Source organism: Camelus bactrianus, chromosome 17 (genome assembly GCF_048773025.1).
Source record: "Camelus bactrianus isolate YW-2024 breed Bactrian camel chromosome 17, ASM4877302v1, whole genome shotgun sequence".
Classification (NCBI taxonomy): Eukaryota; Metazoa; Chordata; class Mammalia; order Artiodactyla; family Camelidae; genus Camelus; species Camelus bactrianus.
In genome coordinates this window covers 34,658,399-34,677,368 of record NC_133555.1, presented here as the reverse complement: position 1 = coordinate 34,677,368, position 18,970 = coordinate 34,658,399, and the positions used below count along the sequence as shown (strand labels likewise).

Sequence of the window (18,970 nt, the reverse complement as noted above, 5' to 3'; positions counted from 1 at the left end):
ACACATTTTGAAACAAAACAGGCAAAATGTTCAGCTACAAATAAAACAAACACTGCAGGGAGGACACCTGAGTGTGTAGGTGGACAGAGGCCACCCTGCCGACCTGTGGTGAGGGCCAGGGCCAACCAGGGGAGCCAGAACCCTGGGTAAATGTGGCCTCCAGGTGGTCCCAGGAGAGATGCAGGAATAGTCTAGGCAGACAGCTCAGGGGAGGGTGGGGCTTCACCTGAGGATTTTCCTGTCAGGAAGCTGCTTACCCTCCACTGAGCATGGCCCAGGCTCTGGGGAGCTATGGGCCCACGGGCCATCTGCCAAAAGGGTTGAGATCCACCTGAGCTGGCTCCCAAGCCTCACCCATTTGCCTGCATCATGGCTCAGGTTCTTCCAAGACAAGCCTGGGGACAAGCCTCAGCCTCAGGTGGCAGCTAGCCATTCTTCTGAAACCAGAACACGTATGCATCCTGCCCGCAAAAAGCTGTGCTATCCTAGTGTGACAAGCCCCACCTGGTCTCCCTGGGCTGGTCTGGAAAAGAACTGTTCTTTGAATTCTGCTTGAAATTTCAGGAAGCATAATTTCAAGTGAGGAAGGGGAACAACAAGTGGGCCCAGCAACTCTGGCAAGGACTGTTCTCCACCTCATCAGCTTCACACGAAGCCTCGTGTACAAACAGGACACACACACACACCACGCATGGGGAGAAAAGGACCGTGCCTGCATACCCATCCACACACACATATAGCAGATTGAGTGGCAGCCAGAGATGCAGGGTTGTGTTCAGGGGGCTGCCTTTGGGGGTTCCATGTAGGCCGGATTGTAAGGAGGCTGGCTGGCAGGGTAGGGCATGGCTGCACCTCCTGAAAATGGAGAGAACACCAGTTGGCCATGGGCATGGTGGGCTGCAGAGGGTCGGGCAGGGCCGGAGTTGGCCGCAGTACTCACCAGCCACTGTCTCGTGGTAGGCCGGAGGGCCCATGGGCTGGGCCGGGTAGGGTGGTGGGTACTGCGTCGGGTAGGGTGCTGCTGGCACCCCTGGCTGGGGGGACATGGAGTGGTAGCCCTGGTATGTTGGTCCAGGGTAGCTGGGCGGCACACTGGGAGGTTGCGGGTAAGGAGTGTGCACCACTGTGGTGGCCGTGGTGGTGGTCACAACCGCTGCAAAGAGAGCCCCAGTTAGAACCCTCGGGCTTGCCACCTCTCCCTCCAGCTTAGCCAAATCAGGGCCCTGGTCAGCTCCCCTTACCACCCGGGGTCTGTGCCTGCACACAAGGGCTCACAGTGGGGCAGTGGGGCAGGGTCGGGGTAGGCATGCTTACGACGTGGTCGGCGGCACATCTTGTACAAATAGCAGCAGGAGCAGGTGAAGCAGATGATGACGGTGACAACAGAGAGCACAAAGATGGTCAGACCAACAGCTACAGTTGTCCCAAACCTGCCAAAAAGCCAGTCATGACCCAGGGCCTCTCACTCCTACCCAAGACCAGCAGTCCACACCCCACTCATTCCCAAGGGGCACCGCTCTTGCTGGAGGAGACTCTGGGCCACACAGAGCAACTTCCAGGGTGTTTAACTTGAACTTCTTTCAGTATCACTTTCCTCAAGTGTCAAATGGGGTTGACTGGGAGTCCGTGTGGAACACCTCACCCAGGGTCTGCACCTCGCCCCACCCTCAGCAGCACGGGAGGGAGTGCTTCCAGTGCTTCCCCAGGACACATCTTGTCCACCCCTGCCACGCCAACAGCAGATGCTCAGAGGATGTGCCACGAGCACTGTGTGGCTTGAACCAGAAACTCAGCAGTGGGCAAGACTGACCAACTCACAGCCTCTGGGAGCCCACAGATCACTACAGGAGGCAGGTATGGGAGGGAAAAATTACTCGGGAAGCACAGGTGATAAAAATGGGGAGACGTTCCAGGAAAGCGGAGGCTAGTGTGGCCAGGACAGTGAAGAGAGGCGCTCAGCGAACACAGGGCAGGGCTGTTGGCCCCCGGAGTGGCAGTGAGCCTGCTGGGTGCCAAACGCTGTGCCAGGGGCTCACCCTGCACCCTGGGGCTCCTGCGCGCTCACCAGTGGGGCAGGTGAGTACGTTAAGAGCCAGTGGGGCTGGAGGAGCCCTGCTTTCCGGAAGAGGAGGCCTTCCTGCCTGACACAGGCCCCTCAGCAAGGACTGCGACAGAGAGGAGGGCCTGCCTCTGAGAAAGCTGGCCCTGGGTGAGAAGTTCACCAAAGCTGACTTTCAAGGGCAGCCAGAACCCTGAGCTGTGCCCCGTTCCCCAGAGGCCAATTGCTGTCCTAGTAAAAGGTATGTGCAGCAAGCATGTTAAGACATGTAGAGACATGGTGAACATCTGCCTCCCCTGAGGCTTGGGGCCCTGCCCAGCCCCACCCTGCATGGAGGGGCTTCCAATTCACAGACCCAGACAGGCAGCTGGGCCGAGTCACACCCTGGGGACAGACTAGGGACAGACCCTCACACCCCAGACTCAAAACGCCCAACTGCGTTAAAAAACAGGAGACACTGGCCTCTGTGAGGCCCAGAACAAGGCCCTGAGACAGGACCCTCGGAGTCAGGAGGTGCCTTCCCACCTAACCAGAAGGGGCCATCACTGCACCTACCCACAAGCTCCTCCCAGACCCGCTGCTGTTCCAGAGATGGAGAAACATACATGCACATTCACCCGCAATCAGTGTCCCCATCGCCAGTCTCTATCTTTCTCGCTCTCTCTTGCTCTCTTCTGTCTCTGTCTCTCTCTCACACTCACACTTATACACACACAGGATGGCGCCCAAGCTCACCCCATGTTAGCTTCCGCCTTCACTCAGGGGCCACCGGCACCCCCCAGACTTCCCCTTTCCATCATAGGGCCAGTTTCAATCTCCTCCCCTTTCGAGGAAAAGTAAAGCGAATCTCCTCCGCCCTCCCCTCCCCTTGACGTCAGCGGCAGCAGAGCCGTGGGGCCTCTTAAAGACACAGCGTGGCCCGGGCACCCCAGCTGCTCTCAGCTGCGCTCAAGAGGGGCCAGGAGAGGGAGGGAAGCACTTGGCCGACTTGCCAGAGCCGCACCCCCAGCCCAGCCTGCCCAGGCGTTCACCTCACTGTCTAGGACATCACTAACACGGGGTCCGAGAGATGTGAGAGATGCCCAGCCCAGAGTGCCCAAACCACACTCCTGCTCACCAGCTCAGCCCGCCAGCCCTGTTCCAGCCATCCCCTCGATGGGCACCTGCAGCTATCTAAGCCCACCAGCAGACCCAGGGGCCCCACCAGCCTGTCCCCTCCTCTCCGCCAGCTCATGCTGCAAGCCACAAACCCGCCTAAACCTGAACCTGCCTCACTGGATGATGAAGATGCCTCAAGTCCCCTAGGCCACGCTGCTGAGTCTGATCTTGTCACTCTTGCTCAAGAGCCTAGTATGGCTCCTGTAGCTCTTGGGATCATACAGGAATGTGCTCTATAATTTACTTGTTAAACTGTATGTGTATCTGTACTTTTCTGTATATGCATATTATAGTTGACAATAAAAAGGGGGGCGAAATCTAGGATTTGTCTCACTAGATAGTAATTCTTACAAAAAGGCAGATGTTAACCTTTAATTAAAAGTCTAAATAAAACTCGTGTGACCTGGGACTCCCACCCTCCCTCCTCTGTGCCCCAGCCACATCACCCTCCTTTCAGCTTTTTTTTTTTCTTTCAGCTTTTGAAAGCACCATGCTGTGTCCTACCTCAGGGCCTTTGCACATGCAGCTCCTCCTGCCTGTCTGCCTTTCTCTTCTTCCCATCCCCACATAATTAATTCCTGTTCACCTTTCAGACCTCAGCTCAAAACATCACTTCCTCGCCAAGCCCACATCTCACCTAATGGACCCCCACTTCCCCCTGTAACATCACAGCAGAGTCAGTTCAGAGGGTCTGCAGTGACCATCCGGGGCCTGTATCCAGAGGTTCTAGCTCTCAAGTGATTAAAAATACATCATACCCGCCTGACCATCCTGTGAGTGGCAAGGAGCTGGGGAGGGACAATGAAATCAGGACTCAAAAGAACCACGTCAGGGAACAAAGGAAGCTCCAGGAGGGAACCAGCCACTGACCATCAGCAGGGCAGGATGGGAGTCACCTGCTAAAGTGGGGGATGGGTGGAAGACCCACAGGTAACATGGACATGCTGTGGGGAGCATGGACCCCATATCGAGGGAGGACACCGCCTGTCCAGGCTGTGACAGGCAGGTATGGTCTCATCTGGATCTTTGTGCTCTGACCTGGTGCCTCATTCTTGGGGAACCCAAGGAGTCACCCTAAGGAAGAGCCAAGGGTGAGGGTCCAAGAACGAAGGATGAGGGGGTCAGAGGTGGGGAGGGGAGCAGAGTTGATGCAGGCCCCTTAGCACGTAGGGTCCCTCCCCTGTCAGGCATCCCCTGAGCTTCTAACCAGGGCTGGACCCCACCAAGGAATCATCGCTCCAGTGGACAAACAACAGTGCCCCTGGCCTAGGGGGCAGCACACGGGAGAGGATGTCTCCTTGGGGCCCAGACAGGCAGCCCACCTGGGGGCATTCACCGGAGACGTGTCACTGATGACACCATCCCTCCACCCTCCCTTGCTCCACCCTTGCTCCTCAAGCCCTAAACCTTTATAAGGCAGATGGTACGTGAGACGCTGGAGCTCTGCTCAGGAACCCGAGGAGAGATGGGGCAGGACGAGGAGAGATGGGGCAGGACGGGGTTGGGGCCCAAGGGAGGGAGCATCCTGTGCACTCCCAGCGGACGGCAAGATGGCCCAGGTGGGAGGCGGCAGGGCTGGCACACCTCCCAGAGGGAGAGGTGCTCCTGAGCTGGCCTGGAAGCCACGCCTCCTCCGCCCCCTCCCGCCCCCCCCCCCCCCCCCCCGTTCTGCAATGTGGAAGCCACATTTCTCAATACTCACAGACCAGGTCTCCTCCTTCTTTCCTTCCACTTCTCTAAACCCTCCCTCTCAGCTCCTCCTGTGGCCATTTTTCAAATATTGCTGACCTCACACTCGGTCCTCAACACACTCAATCCCACCCAAATCTGAGCCCTTCACCCAAAACAAAACCCACTCCTCATCCATCCCATACCCCCTGTGCAGGGCAGAGACCAGGGCACCCCCCACCTCAGCCCCTCCCTCAGCCACCGTCCTAACAGGCAGCCCCGCCAGCCTTGCCCCACCAGCCCAGCCTCCCTCTGGCCTCCAACAGCAGGGACCAGGAAGCCATGGCTGCCTTCTGCTGGCCGCCTGCCACATCCTCCCCGCCTGCTCTTGGCATCCTCCGGGGAGCAGTCAGAGTGGTGTCCCTCTTCAAACACCATTCAGACCCCAGCACAGCCCAGAAGCTCCCATGGTGCCCACTGTCCTCAGAATAAGGCCCACACTGGCCGGACATCAGAATCTCCAATGGGGCTGACTGAAAGCCCACAGTCCTGGACCTCCGCAAAGGGCTGCTCCCTGGATGAGGAGGGAGGTGTACTTTTTCCCCTCCCTCACTCACAGGAGCCCTGCCTGATTCCTCTGCAGCCGGAGAGGCCCCACACTCGCCACAGGACAAGATGAAGCAGGACAAGAACCTGGACCTCCACCCTGCCACCCAACACAGACTGGAGCCCAAAGTCTCTTCCTCCAAAGGGCCAACCAGGCCTGGGTGGATCTTCTATGAGAGGGGCTTCTAGATCCACCAAGGTAGAGGGCAGACAGCACGTGGAACAGACTCCACCAGGAAAACACATGAACGGCTTCACGCCCATTGCATGTACATGAAACGTGTACCACAACACCCATCGTGGTGGCAACAAGACAGGGTGGGAGCCTGGCCAAGGGGACCGGAGCTTGGGAGACTAGGTTGTTTCCTGGTCCTCTGAAGGGAGGGCCCTGACAATACTACGACCCACAAACCTCGACACGGGGACTGGGCACACCATCATTTCTCCCAGCATCTTTACCATTATCACCCCATCACCATGCACCCCGCACCCCCATCACCCCCATCACTGTCAGTGCTACCACCATTACCCCAACACCAATACACATCTCCAACATTCCTATCACATCCCCCTGCCACCACTGCCGCATTACCACCATCATCACCACTGTCATTTCCTACCACCATACACCTGCCTGTCACCTCATCACCATACACAGCACCTTACATGCCCACAGCCCCCATTACCATCAGCCACTTGGCAACCACCCCTGCCCCATTACCACACATCCACCATCATCCACCATCACCCTATCACCACCACCACTGCAGCCACCACCATCACCACACACTCAGCACTGTAGCCCCTATCACCTCACCACTATCACCTTCTGCCACTATCGTCCCTATCACTGTCACTCCCTCCCCATCAACTACACCCACTGGTCACCAGTGCCCACTCCATCACCTAGGTCAATATGAGCCCCCATACTTGACCTTTCAATTGTCAACCCTCAACCAGTCACCCACACCTCCAGCACAATGATAAGGGCACCGCTTCTCAACACAAGGATCAAAGGTCCTGGAGGGCAGACATGGTGACAGCTCCTCTCAGGCCCCAGCCCCCAAAGCCCTCACCCTAGCCCACCTGAGCCCCCTCGTCACCTCTGCCAGGAAGATGCACCCAGCCTGCAGGTTTTATTTACCCTGACATGGGGTCGCTGTCCAAGCTGGAGCGGAACCTCAGCGCCGGGCCCAGCTGCTCCAGGGGCTCCATGTTGGTGGGGACACTGCCGAGAGGAAACCTCACATTTAACACGTCCGAGCCCCACCGAGCACATCAGGAATGAACACTACCCTGGTACACACACAGAACACGCACAAAAGCCAACCCCAGCGTGGGCCAGAGAGGGAGCCCTGGTGGCCACCTGAGGATGGATGTCACACACGCCAGGATCTCAGGCTACAATGCCACATGTTCTTCTAAGGGGACATTCTCCAGGACAGACCCCATAGGAGGCCACAAAACAAGTCTCAAGAGACTTGAAAAAAGAGCTATCATACAAAGTATTTTCTCCAACCACAACGGATGAAGTTATAAATCAGTAACAAAAGACTACAATGCCATAAAGTTTTTTTTAAAAGTTTTAAAAATCCCTCATACCTTGGGAAACTAATATAATACAAAAAAAAAAAGAAAGAAAGAAAAGAAAAGAAAGAAAACCACCACCAACAAAACCCCCCAAAACTGTGGGTTCAATAAGAAATCAGAGAGGAAATTAAGAACTCTGTTAAACTGAATGATAATAGAAATACCATAGGTCAAAATTTGGGAAACACAGCTAAAACGTTCTGAGAGGGAAATTTATAGCTTTACTAGTGAGATGGTGGTAAATTTAAGGAGATGGGGAAAATATAATAGAACAAATCCCCAAAATAAGGAAGGAATAAATAAAGATAAGTACAAAAATAAAAGAGAATAACAGCCACGGGAAATACTAGAGAAAATTAACAGAACCAAAGCAGGCACCCTCTGGCAAGACTAATCAAGAAAAGGAGAAAAGATGCAAAAAGATAAAAATACAGAATAAAAAAAGGGAAATAACTGTAGGTACAACAGAAATACAAATAATAATAACATAATAACTTTGAATTCTGATTTGAACAAACCACTTGTGAAAAGGCATTTTTCAAACAAGTGGAGGCAACTGAAAACAATACCAGTATTGAAAGCTATTAATGAATTACTGTTAATTGTGCCAAATGTACTACTGATACAGTGATTATATTTCTTTGGGGGGGTAGGTAATTAGGTTTATTTATTTATGTTTAATGGAGGTACTGGGGATTGAAACCAGGACCTCTTGCATGCTAAGCAAATGCTCTACCACTCAGCTATATGCTCCCTCTATATTTCTTTTTAAAGGACTCACTTATACTGATAAAAACTAACATTTAAGGAGAACATTTTATGTCTGGGGTTGGTTTTTAAATAATCCAGAAAAGAAAAGTAAGGCAGGTATATCAGAGCAACAGCACGAGAGCACTAATAACTATGGAAGCAGGTGATGGCTATATGGAGTTATTGATTATTCTCTCCGCTTCTGTATGTACTTGAGATTTTTCAAAATTAACAAAATAAAATTCAAGAGCATTAGGAACAACTATACTACAGTGAAGGACAAGTAAAGCTGAGAAGAAAGTATGTTTTACAAAATCAGTATGTAGGCTTTGGTGAGCACTAACACAGCAAAGCACACCAAGTTGAGATGCAGCGGTGGGAGGCTGGGAAGAGAGATCCATGGAGGTGGGCCTGGCATCTGGAGCCCTTTTTCTCGTGGGGGCTTTAGTTGATCTCAGAGGGGAGCGGAGAGCAGCACTTCTGAAAGCCTCAGGTGATAGATTACATCCAGAGGCCAGCAGGTAAGGAAGCCCTGATGAATCCCACTCACTCGGGCTGGGACCTGACAAGCAGGGAGAAACTGAGGAGAGAGCTCAGCTTCCATCATCTTCTCCTCTGCAGTGAGGCAGAGGTGACCTTAGAGTGCTTGTGTCCCTGGCAAAAGCAACATCACTCCTCCCTGGAGGAAGTCCTGAGCTTCAAAGTTCTACCATCAGTTCTGCAAACACGTTGTTAGGCACACAAGTGAAAACTACCAGGAGCACTAAGCCACTAGACAACATGACTAGAAAACAACAGAAACAATACCACAGGGGCTTCAAATATGAGTCATCAGACCCTGACATTAAAATAACACATACTTTGTTCAAGGAAATTAAAGGGAAAAAAATCAGGCAGTTCAGGAGACCTTGAAATATAAAAGAACAAGTAAAAATTCTAGAACTAAAAATAATACAAAAATTAATCATTTATTAAACACAGCTCAACATACAATTAATCAACTGGAGGATAGGCCCAAACAAATATATGTACACTAAAGCCCAGAGACACAAAAAGATGGTAAATGTAAATACAGAAGACAGTAGGTGAAGTATGGAATATAGTTTACAAAAGGTCTTACACAGTGTAATTAGTCCTAGAAGGCGAAATGTGAGAATGAGGCAAAAGCAATCTTTAAAAGATTGCAAATTTTCCAAAACTGATAAATAATAAGACAATGATTTCAGAAGTACTGTGAACCCCAAGTAGCATAAATTCAAAGAAAACCACACCTAGGCACATCACAGTAAAACTGCTGAAAACCATACAAAGAGAAAAATCTTAAAAAGCAGTCAGAGAAAAGGCATGTTGCTTGCAAAACTGACAGCTGATTTCTCAACCGAAACAAAAGACCTCAGAAGACAATGGAATGAGAGCTTCAAAGTGCTGAACAAAGTTGATAACTGCTAACCTAGAAATTTATAATCGGGAAAAATATCCTTTAAGAAGGAACATAAAATAAAGATATCAGACAAACAAAAACCAAGAAAATTTGAAATGCAACATTTCTGCATTGAAGGTAGAAGGAACATGATCTCAGGTGAAGCTTAAAGATGAAAGAAGCAATAAGAAGCAAAAGAGAAGATAAATATATGGCTAAATGTAAATAAATATACACTGTCAAAAACAATTAAAATACTGTCTCTGGAATTTATAATAGTATTACAAGAGACAAAGAACAGCATTACACATGATAAAATGAGCAATTCATGAGAAAGTCAAAACAATCCTAAATACGTATGCACCAGATTTCATGAATCCACACTGACAGAACTAAAAGAAGATAAACTACGTGTGTCTCTCAGTAATGGGTAAGACAAGCAGACAAAAACCAGTAAGAATAGAAAAGATCTAAACACTGTTATCACCAACTTGACCTAACTGATGCTTATAAAACACTATTCTCAACAAATGCAGAATATACTTTCTTTTCAAGTGCTTATGAAACACTCAGCAAAGTACAGTACATGTTGAGTCATAAAATGAGTCTCAATAAATTTCAAAAGACTGAAATCTTAAAAGAAAACAACACAATGAGATATTACTACCCAGCCACCAAAATTACTAAAATTAAAACTTTCTAGGAAATAGCAATGATCTATAGCTCGACTGAGGTGTCATATACAAGAAGTACGCATTTATCAAAACTCATCAAACTGACGCATTAGGATCTATACATTTTGCTTTATGTAATTATACCTCAATTTTAAGAAAAGATTTACAATGTCAAGTTTTGGAGAGGATGTAGAGCAAACTAGAACTCTCACTCATGGCTGGGAGGAGTATAAATGATACAAGCATGTTAGAAAACTGTTTAGAAGTATCCGCCAGAGCTGAGTACATGCACCCAATGACTCAGGAATCCCATTCCTAGATATTTACCCAGAAGAAATATGTTCCTTTTAAAAGGCACCAAAGATCTGTAAAAGAATATCAAAATAGCAGAAACTTTCCTTAATCTAATGAAGAAACTTTCCTTAATCTAAAAACAAAAAAACAAAAAAACCGCAGCAAACTCTAATGGTGAAATGAGACAAGGCTTCCCTCTGAGACAAGAAACCAGAAAAGAATGCTGTCACCACTTTCAATCAACACTGTACTAGAGATCCTGGCCAGTGCAACAAAGCTAGAGAAATTAATAAAAAACATAAGAATTGGAATGGAAGAAATAAAACTGTCATTATTTGCACATGACATGACTACTTTTGTAGAAAATTCTAAAGAAGTTTCAACTAAAATTATTCAAGCCAATAAGCAAATTTAGTAAGGTCTCTGGACACAAGGTTAATTTATAAAAATTGTATTTCTCTGTATCAATAATAATTAGAAATGAAAATTTTTAACTATATAGCATCATCAAAAAAATCAAATACTTAGGAAGGAATATAAAAAATACACAAGGCTTTAAAAAAATAAAAATAAGTAATAAAAAGAAAACAAGAAGAAAAAAATAAAAGAAAAAAATACACAAGGCTTTGACTTAGAAAATGATTAATGTAATTAAGAGAATGAAAGAAAACCTAAATACATTGACAGATATGCTGTGTTGATGGATTAGAAAACTCAAATCTAGTAAAATGTCAATTCTACAAAAACAGTCTATAAAGGCAATGAAATCTAAACTGGCTTTATTGACAAGCTGATTCTAAAATGTATATGGAAATATAAAAGGCCAAAAATAACTAAGACAAGATTGAAGAAGAATATCAAGCCTTATTATAAAGCTGTAATTATGAGTCTGTTTTAGTTCAAGGATAGACAAATAGAGCAATGTAATAAAATAGAGAGCCCAGAGACATACCTACGCCTATGTGGACACTCAATTTATAACTTGGCACAGCAAAGTGAGAAAAAAGGATAGTTCTCTCAAAAAATGATGCTGGGTCAACTGAATATCCATATTAAAAAGTGAAATTTGATCTCTACTTACATCTACTATTACTACTACTACTATGCATACTTAAAAGAAATGCATACACGTGTGCCCCAAAAGATATGTACAAGAATGCTCACAGCAGCGTTATTTGCAATACCCACCCCCTCAAAAGGAAACAATCCAGATGTCCATCAACATTAAAAGGGATCAACTGTGGTATAAAACGTAATACCATACCTCAATGGAACAAACAACCCAATATGGATACAAATCACACACTGAAAGAAATCAGACAGAAAATAGATGTATGATGTCATGTGTATGTCTGTACATATATATATTAACAGGTGTAGCAGGTTAATGGCTACCTTGGGGGATAACAGAGGAAATCCTGATTGGGGGCTTCTGGGATGCCATGATGTTCTAATCCTTGCCCTAGATAGGTGATGGTTACATGGATATGTTTACCTTGTAATAATTCACTGAACCGTACACTTCAGATTTGTGTACTTTTATGTGCATAAAGTATACAAGAACTTTTTTTATGAAGCAAAATACAGATTTTCAAACTATTAATCCCATTTTCACTTCTCCCCTCACCCAGCCAAAACCAATCACACATGTTCATTTTACTAATCCAAATTCTTTTCCTACAGATGAATTTTATTATTTTGTTTGTTTGTTTGGGGGGAGAGGTACTTAGGTTTGTTTGTTTGTTTGTTTACATTTACTAATGTAATACTTTCTCTTAAACTCAGATTTTTGGGGGGAGGAAGGAAATTAGGTTTGTTTATTTATTTCTTTATTTGTTTTAATGGAGGTACTGGGGATTGAACCCAGGACCTTGTGCATGCTAGGCACACACTCTGACACTGAGCTATACCGTCCCCTTATCATTGTTATTTTTTTTAAGTATAAGAATAGAAAGGAGTTTATTAGGGTACACTGTCAGACAGCGGGCCACACAGGCAAGCGGTGCCTGTGTGGGTTGTTAGGGTCTTTTATAAGGTCAGGTAACAAGGTGCCTGATAGGCTTGTGCACTAGCCCCTGATTGGTTGTAGGTGGGGTAAGGGGTTTAGGGTCTGTGAAGGGCCATGGGGTCTATGACTGATCCGTATTATTTTTTTAAATGAAGTATAGTTGATTTACAATGTTGTGTTAGTTTCAGGTGTACATTACAGCGAAGTAGTTCAGTTTTACACACACACACACACACACACATGTATTCTTTTTCAGCTTCTTTTCCATTGCATGTTATTACAAGATATTAAATATAGTTCCCTGTGCTATACAGTAGATCCTTGTTGGAAGAATGTTTTATTACTGTCCCCCAACCCCAATAAAAAACTATAGAACTTAGGGATGCACGTTTGGGTATTACAACTCTGAAGAAAAGCAAGGTCATAAAAAAGGTAGAATCATAGTTACCTTTGCAGGGTAAGAGGAGAGCCAGTGTTTGGGAGTGAGCTCAAGGGGCTGTCTGAGTTGCTGGTAATGTTGCGTGTCTTGGCCTGTGTGGTGGTTATACAGATATTTGCTTTGTGATAAATAAGTGACTTGTACATTTATTTTGTGCACTTTTCTCTATGTGAATTATATGTTGCAATAGGACAGTATTTTAAAAATCTCAATGGATAAATTTAACAGCAGATTAGACACAGCTGGAGAAAGAACTGAATGAACTGAAATGTTAGAAGACATCATCCAGAAATCAGCACAAGACGAAACTATGGAAGAGACCAGGAGATATGGTCACTGAAACAGAAGATGTAGCTTATGTCTACATGGAGGAGCAATATTTAAAGAATAGCAGATAATTTTCTAGAACTGACGAGACACTAAACCACAAATTTATAAGAAGCTCAACAATGGAGGAGGGATGAATTTGGAATTGAGGATTAACAGACAGACACTACTATATATAAAATAGATAAACAACAAGGGCCTACTGCATAGCATAGGGAACTAAATTCAATATCTTGTAATCACCTATAATGGAAAAGAATCTGAAAAAGAATGCATATTTATATACATGTATATCAATCACTTTGCTGTATACCTGACACATTGTAAATCAGCTATATACTTCAATAAAAAAAAACCAATTTTAAACCCTGAAAAAAAAAAAAAGTTCAACAAATCCATAGCAGCAAAATAAAAATAAATCCATACCTAGCTATATCATAATGTAACTGAAGAATACCAAAGACAGGAAAAAAAATCTTAAAAAGCTGTCAGAGGGGGAAAAAAAGATTTCTTTTAAATGAGGGACAACTGACTATTGATGATGTGTTAACAGAAACAGTGGAAGCCAGAGGCAATATGCTAAGAGAAAACAGCTATCGACATAAGTCCTGCTCAGATAAAATGTTCTGTAAGAATGAGATCAGTGTAATTTACCATATTAACAGAATAAAATAGAAAAATCATATGATCATGTCTACAGATGCAGGAAAAATATTTGACAAAATTCAAGATCTTTCATGATTAAAACTCCAAGCAAACTAGGTATAGAAGGGAACTTCTTAAACCCGATAAAGGGCACCTGTGAAAAAGTTACAGCTAACATCATACCTAATAGTCAATGCTTTTTCCCTAAAATTGGGAACAAGACAGAGATGGCTTCAATTTCTATTCAACATTGTACTGGAGGTTCTGGCCAGTGCAATGAGGCAAGAAAAAAGAATGAAAGCTTACAGACTGACAATGAAGAAGGGAACAGTAGAAGGAAAAAATGGAATAAAAACAAATCAAAACAACTCAGCAAGTGAAAAAGAAATATAGAATAGGAGAGACACGTAATACAAAATAAGATGTCAAATATAATCCCAGAAATACCAATAATTACATTAACTTTAAATGGAATCGATGCTCCTGTTTTTTTAATTGCCAGAACAGATTTTAAAAAAACAAACAAACAAACAAAAAACAACAAAAACCAAAACAAAACAAAAAAGACACTTGCAAGATGTGCAGATACCAAAAGGGTAGAAGTAAAAGGGGAGAATATGATTCACCAGGTATGCAGCCTGGTGTCGCCACTCCCAAGAACTTGTTGGAAGTCCTTAGGCAGTAACTACATGCATCTCTCTAACCTGGCAATTCGCTCCAAGGTACTTCCAAGAAATTCCCACAAGGCTCCATAGAAGGAGGAAGAAGGAAATGACAGTGATGGGCACAGGTTAGATACACACAAGGCAATGCAGATGGGCCTTACAAACACTACACTGACTGCAAAAAGTAAGGGGGTTCATTGTGCCCATAGAACAATATAGAGTTTGCAACACAATCAAAAGAATGCAACAGACTGGTTGCCTATGGAGTGAGAAGGGAATGGAATGGTCATGGGAGATTAAAATAAATCTGTAAGATGGTGGGGGCTGCGCTTGCCCAGATCAATGATATCACCGGCCACGAGCTGGGAGTATAACCACGGGAACCCTCTACACCTAGAGCCAAACACAAACAAAACACAGAATTTGGCAAAGGGAGACACATGAAGGGACCTGGAACCTTGGATCCAGCCCGTGAAACAGTCTAAACCCAAGATGCTGTGTAAACCCACGGCCATGCCAAGTGGACACAGTGTGGCCCACAGTGGGGTACACGCCCATGCATGATGCCCCCCAGGACCCATAAGGTGACAGCTGCGCAAATCACATGCGACCCCCAACCAGGTGCACGCACATACTGCGGGGTACACTCACACCAAGGCACCCATCCTGAGGAAATGTTTGTACAAGTACACACACGGGGTCAGCCACTAGGCCACTGACCCCTGAGAAACCCGCTCAGCCCAAAGCTAGGTGAGCTGGAGCCCTCGAGGGTCAGGGAGAAATGGGCAAGGGACCACTTGAGCAGGGTCTGGGATGTCCAGCCCAGAACCAATCCCCCACCCTCACTGCTTTGCCACCACTTCAGAGGGTTGAGAGGCCAGAGAGGCAGGGCTGTGTCTCTCGCACACACATGCCTGCTGAGGGCAGATTCATGCCAGCCACCCTGTGTGACCTCCGTGTACCCACCTGGCCTCCAGAACATCACACTCTTCCTCAGTCCACACAAATTTCTTCAGCACATCAGAGCAGCAGTACTGGTCATAACAGGTGCCACAGCAGAAATCAGGACAGAACTCGGGGAAGGGGTTGCGTCCATGGGAAGCCACACACACCTCACCATGGGCTAGAACAGAAAAACACTCTTGTTCATCTGTTGCCGCAGGATCAGGCCTCACATAGGCCTCAGCCATGTCCCAGCCAACACAGCCCCTTTCCCAGCAAGGCCAGCAGGCCCAAGCATGCTGGACCATCTCAGAGCCATCCCAGTCACCAGCCACCTCTGGCCACTGCCCCAGCCAGCCTTGCCCTCCCCACCCTGGGCCACAGCAGAGGTGCCTAACTGAGCTCCCTCCCCACCAGTCCACTTGCCTTCAGATGGGAGAGTGAACTTTTTAAGTATGAGTCTAACTGAGCCACTTCCCACTCTCTGATCATGGGATCAAGTCCAGACTCCACAAAGCAGGGTCTAGACTACAAAGGAACTTGAAGGTCACCCCATACTCTGCTCATATTCCTACCTGTCTCCCATCTCCCACCTTCAAACCTACTCATCCCTCAAGGCCTTACTCCAGGTCCTCTGGGGCAGAAGCCACCCAAGCCCAGTTACTGAATAGTAACACCCTCAACCAGCTGCTGGGGACCAGGCACTGGACTGACCCATTCTTAATCCTCATTCCTTGTCCTCACCAGTGACCCACAGCAGCCTCAGCCCTGGCTGGATGCTAGACTTCAGGGGCCGGCCCTCATAGACTACACCCTTGCAGCAGGCTGTCTCCTAACCAAGTCGCCATCGGCCAGAGTCACACCCACTACAGAAGCGTCCACGCAGCGCTCGGCCCTGGGCTGAGCCTGCAGCAGGCCCCTAGGAAAAGTCTGCGCCCTCAGTGGCCAAGCCTCTGTGGCCACGGCACCGTGTGGTGCCCCGGGTCCATCACAAGGCTCTTGGCCAGAGTTGAGACCTGTGGACATCCCCACAGGCTGGGGTCAGGACAGAGCCTCAGTATACAAGGTCATGCTGAGGGGACCTGGCTGACAAGTGTGGAAAACGACCCAGGGCTTTGGATGACCACAAAGTTTGCAAACTATCAGGAAGATGGTATAGCCAAATGTCCCCATGCATCCTTAGGCTATATTAGCAGAGATTTAGCACCCACCAGCAGGAAAGAATGGTTCCAGATTCTGCCTAGACAGACCCCAAATGGAACACTCAGTCCAGCCCAGATGACTATGGCAGACTGCAGGCAGTTCTGATGATAAACTCTCTACTCACCTGCAAACAGTCTTGGCACAGCTCCAGGATTCTGAAGACCCAGCCTGGGTCAGTGTATATTGAAGGGGAGCAGAATCATCACCCCCAAATATTCCTCTTTGGCATAAGGATTATTTTAAGCAGTTACATTTAAGAAACTGCAGACACAGGAAAAGCTCTGAAAACTGACTAGAGCTTACCCCGTTGTCAGAGACATTTATAAGGGAAATCTCCATTTGTATGGGGATCTCCCTTGCTGTACCAGAGAGAGGGGGTAGGACTTCATCTCTAGAAACTCTTATCAGTGCAGAAGGCACAGATTTAAATCTGCATAACAACCTTTCCCTTGTTTACTGGGCTTTTCCTAGTAACTTCCCTTAATTGACTCCCAATACCTTCTTTTGTCTTCCACCACGGGGGGCGGGGGACTTAGTTTGCCTGGGTCTCTTCCACGTATACAGGAGGTATACATGTTGTTAAACTTTTGTTTTTCCCCTGTTAATCTGTCTTACTTCAATTTAATTATTAGCCCAGTCAAAGAACCTAGATGGCAAGAAAGGAAAATGCTTCCACTTCATGCACCCTGGGGCCACTGGCAGAGCAAGGACCAAAGACAGAGGTACTTAGTGAACTCTGTGAAAAAGGACAACTAGGAATGGGGTGGGAGGTGGGGAGATGCTTTGTTCTTGGCAGCTCCAGGCAGAACCTGCTTTGGGCAAAGCTGTGGGGCAGAGGATGAGACCACCAACAGACACAGCCAGCTGTCCACCTGATGGCAGGTATGCTCAGCAAAGCCCAGGCAACCTACCTCCAGCAGGGCTTTTACAACCTTTATAACCACAGCCCAGCCCAAGCCTCTGAGCTGGGTCTGAAGACACACACAGGTGAGTTTGTTTGAGCCAAAAGCCCATGACTCAAATGTTCTTCTGACCCCCGGGCTCTCTAGTCCTCACTGGACCAGGGAACAGGACTGTACCTTCTCACTTTCCCACCCTAGTCCTCCAGATTTGTCCCAGCCCCCAGGAAATAAAGTCCTTCAGCCCGAGGAAATCACCCACTCCAGAAGGATCTTTAACTTCCTACAGCTGGAGACGGTAGGGGCGGTGCACCGCTCCAATTCTTACCCCTGAAAGGCCCCCCAGCTTGGCCTCCATCATTTGTGAATCATCAGTTTACAATCAACACACACAGTTAGTGTGCCTCCTCCAACCCCCGAGGCCAGCCTCAGCAGTCTCCAGGAACACCAGGGCCATAGAGGCAGACGGTGGAAGCTCCCAGCCAAAAAACAGAGGCTGAGGGAAGGCCTCTGGTGGAGAGGCCAGGCCTCCCCGCTGCCACCACCCCCGGCTAAGCCCAGGCAAGGAATCCTACGCCAGCCTCTGAAGACCCTTGGAATGTGAAGGAAAAGCCGGGCTGGTCTAACAAGGTAACTCACAAATCTAAGTATTGGAATACTGATCTGAGCTCTGCTGGACTAACTTGTAAATCTAAGTTAGTTAGTGTTGGTTTGCTGTTCATGTTTTTTTGCTAGCCAGCTGGGTTTTCAAAGATACATATCTGGCTTTGGAATGTTGGTTTGCTGCCTCCCCGCCTCCATTTTTGTGATGATAATGCTGCTAAAGCTGTTCCATGCCTATTGGCCTAATACCCCAAGCTTGTACTTTACTCTATAAAACCTCATGCGCACGTCTTGGAGGTGCTCAGAGCTTCCGAGCAGAAGCCCCTCTGAGCCCGCCGGGGTAATACATCTGAGTACTCCAACCCTCCGAGTGGCGCTTGTTTCTTGGCTTGCCTGTCGTTTCCGTAACAGGAACACTCGAGGACGGACCCCCTCCCTACCATTCCAGAACAGAACAATGGTGGCAGCTGCCTGGGGTCTGGGCAGGGTCAGTTCGGACGGGGAGGGAGGCTGGGGTGGAGGAAAGACCAGTCATGGGGTTGGAGATTGCCTCAGAGTTGTTAGGGTTCTGTGGCGGTCACTGCGGGGAAGGCAGTGCCTGGGCTCGCTCCGAGACGGCGCGGACGTGGCCGCCCCCCAGCCCTGCCCGGGACAAACTCCCTCCACCCGCCAAGGCTCACCACCCGGAGGCGGCGGCGGCAGCAGCAGCAGCAGGAGCAGCAGCACCAGGACCCGAGGAGCGGCGGCCGGCGCGGCCATGGCTGGGCGGACGGACTGACGGACGGTCGTAGCGCGGCCGCAACCTCGGCGGCCACTCGCTTCCTCGCCCCGCCCAGGCCGTTCCGGGCACGCCGCCCGGGAGGGAGCGGCGAGGAGGGGGAGGGCGAGAGAAGGAGGGGAAGCGGACGCCCCTCCCCGCCTCGGGGCCAGGCACACGTCCGGTGTCTGCCCCTCGGGCCGCTTCCCGGAGCAGGCGGGCGCGCGGTGACCTCAGAGTCTCCTTTCACTCTCGGAGCCCTG

The 18,970-nt window shown here is 48.1% G+C and overlaps 1 protein-coding gene across 5 annotated transcripts; it reads right to left on the bottom strand.

The window, feature by feature from the left end:
• Window positions 1-438: 438 nt before the first annotated feature.
• SHISA5 (shisa family member 5) lies at window positions 439-18,819 on the bottom strand. Of its 5 annotated transcripts, XM_074344956.1 has the most exons (6): window positions 18,631-18,818; window positions 15,270-15,426; window positions 6,636-6,719; window positions 1,315-1,430; window positions 941-1,153; window positions 632-855 (listed from the first exon to the last, which is right to left on the bottom strand). In XM_074344956.1, exons 1-6 carry the CDS (start codon window positions 18,707-18,709, stop codon window positions 776-778), a joined length of 729 nt encoding a protein of 242 aa, XP_074201057.1. In that variant the 5' UTR covers window positions 18,710-18,818; the 3' UTR covers window positions 632-775. The 5 variants fall into 5 exon arrangements, with proteins under 5 accessions (XP_074201058.1, XP_074201057.1, XP_074201059.1 ...); XM_074344958.1 differs by lacking the exon at window positions 6,636-6,719 and having other exon boundaries at window positions 18,631-18,819; XM_074344957.1 differs by lacking the exons at window positions 6,636-6,719; window positions 15,270-15,426; window positions 18,631-18,818 and adding an exon at window positions 2,615-2,710 and having other exon boundaries at window positions 439-855.
• Between the last annotated feature and the right edge of the window lie 151 nt (window positions 18,820-18,970).

What these genes read in the sequence shown, in the direction of transcription:
- SHISA5 (XM_074344956.1), bottom strand. Translation starts at nt 18,709, where the DNA reads ATGGCCGCGCCGGCCGCCGCTCCTCGGGTCCTGGTGCTGCTGCTCCTG. An exon ending in TGTGATGTTCTGGAGGCCAG is followed by an intron (nt 6,720 to 15,269) that starts GTGGGTACACGG and finishes TCCTCTCGGCAG; the next exon opens with TGTCCCCACCAACATGGAGC. An exon ending in GATGTGCCGCCGACCACGTC is followed by an intron (nt 1,154 to 1,314) that starts GTAAGCATGCCT and finishes CTCTCTTTGCAG; the next exon opens with CGGTTGTGACCACCACCACG.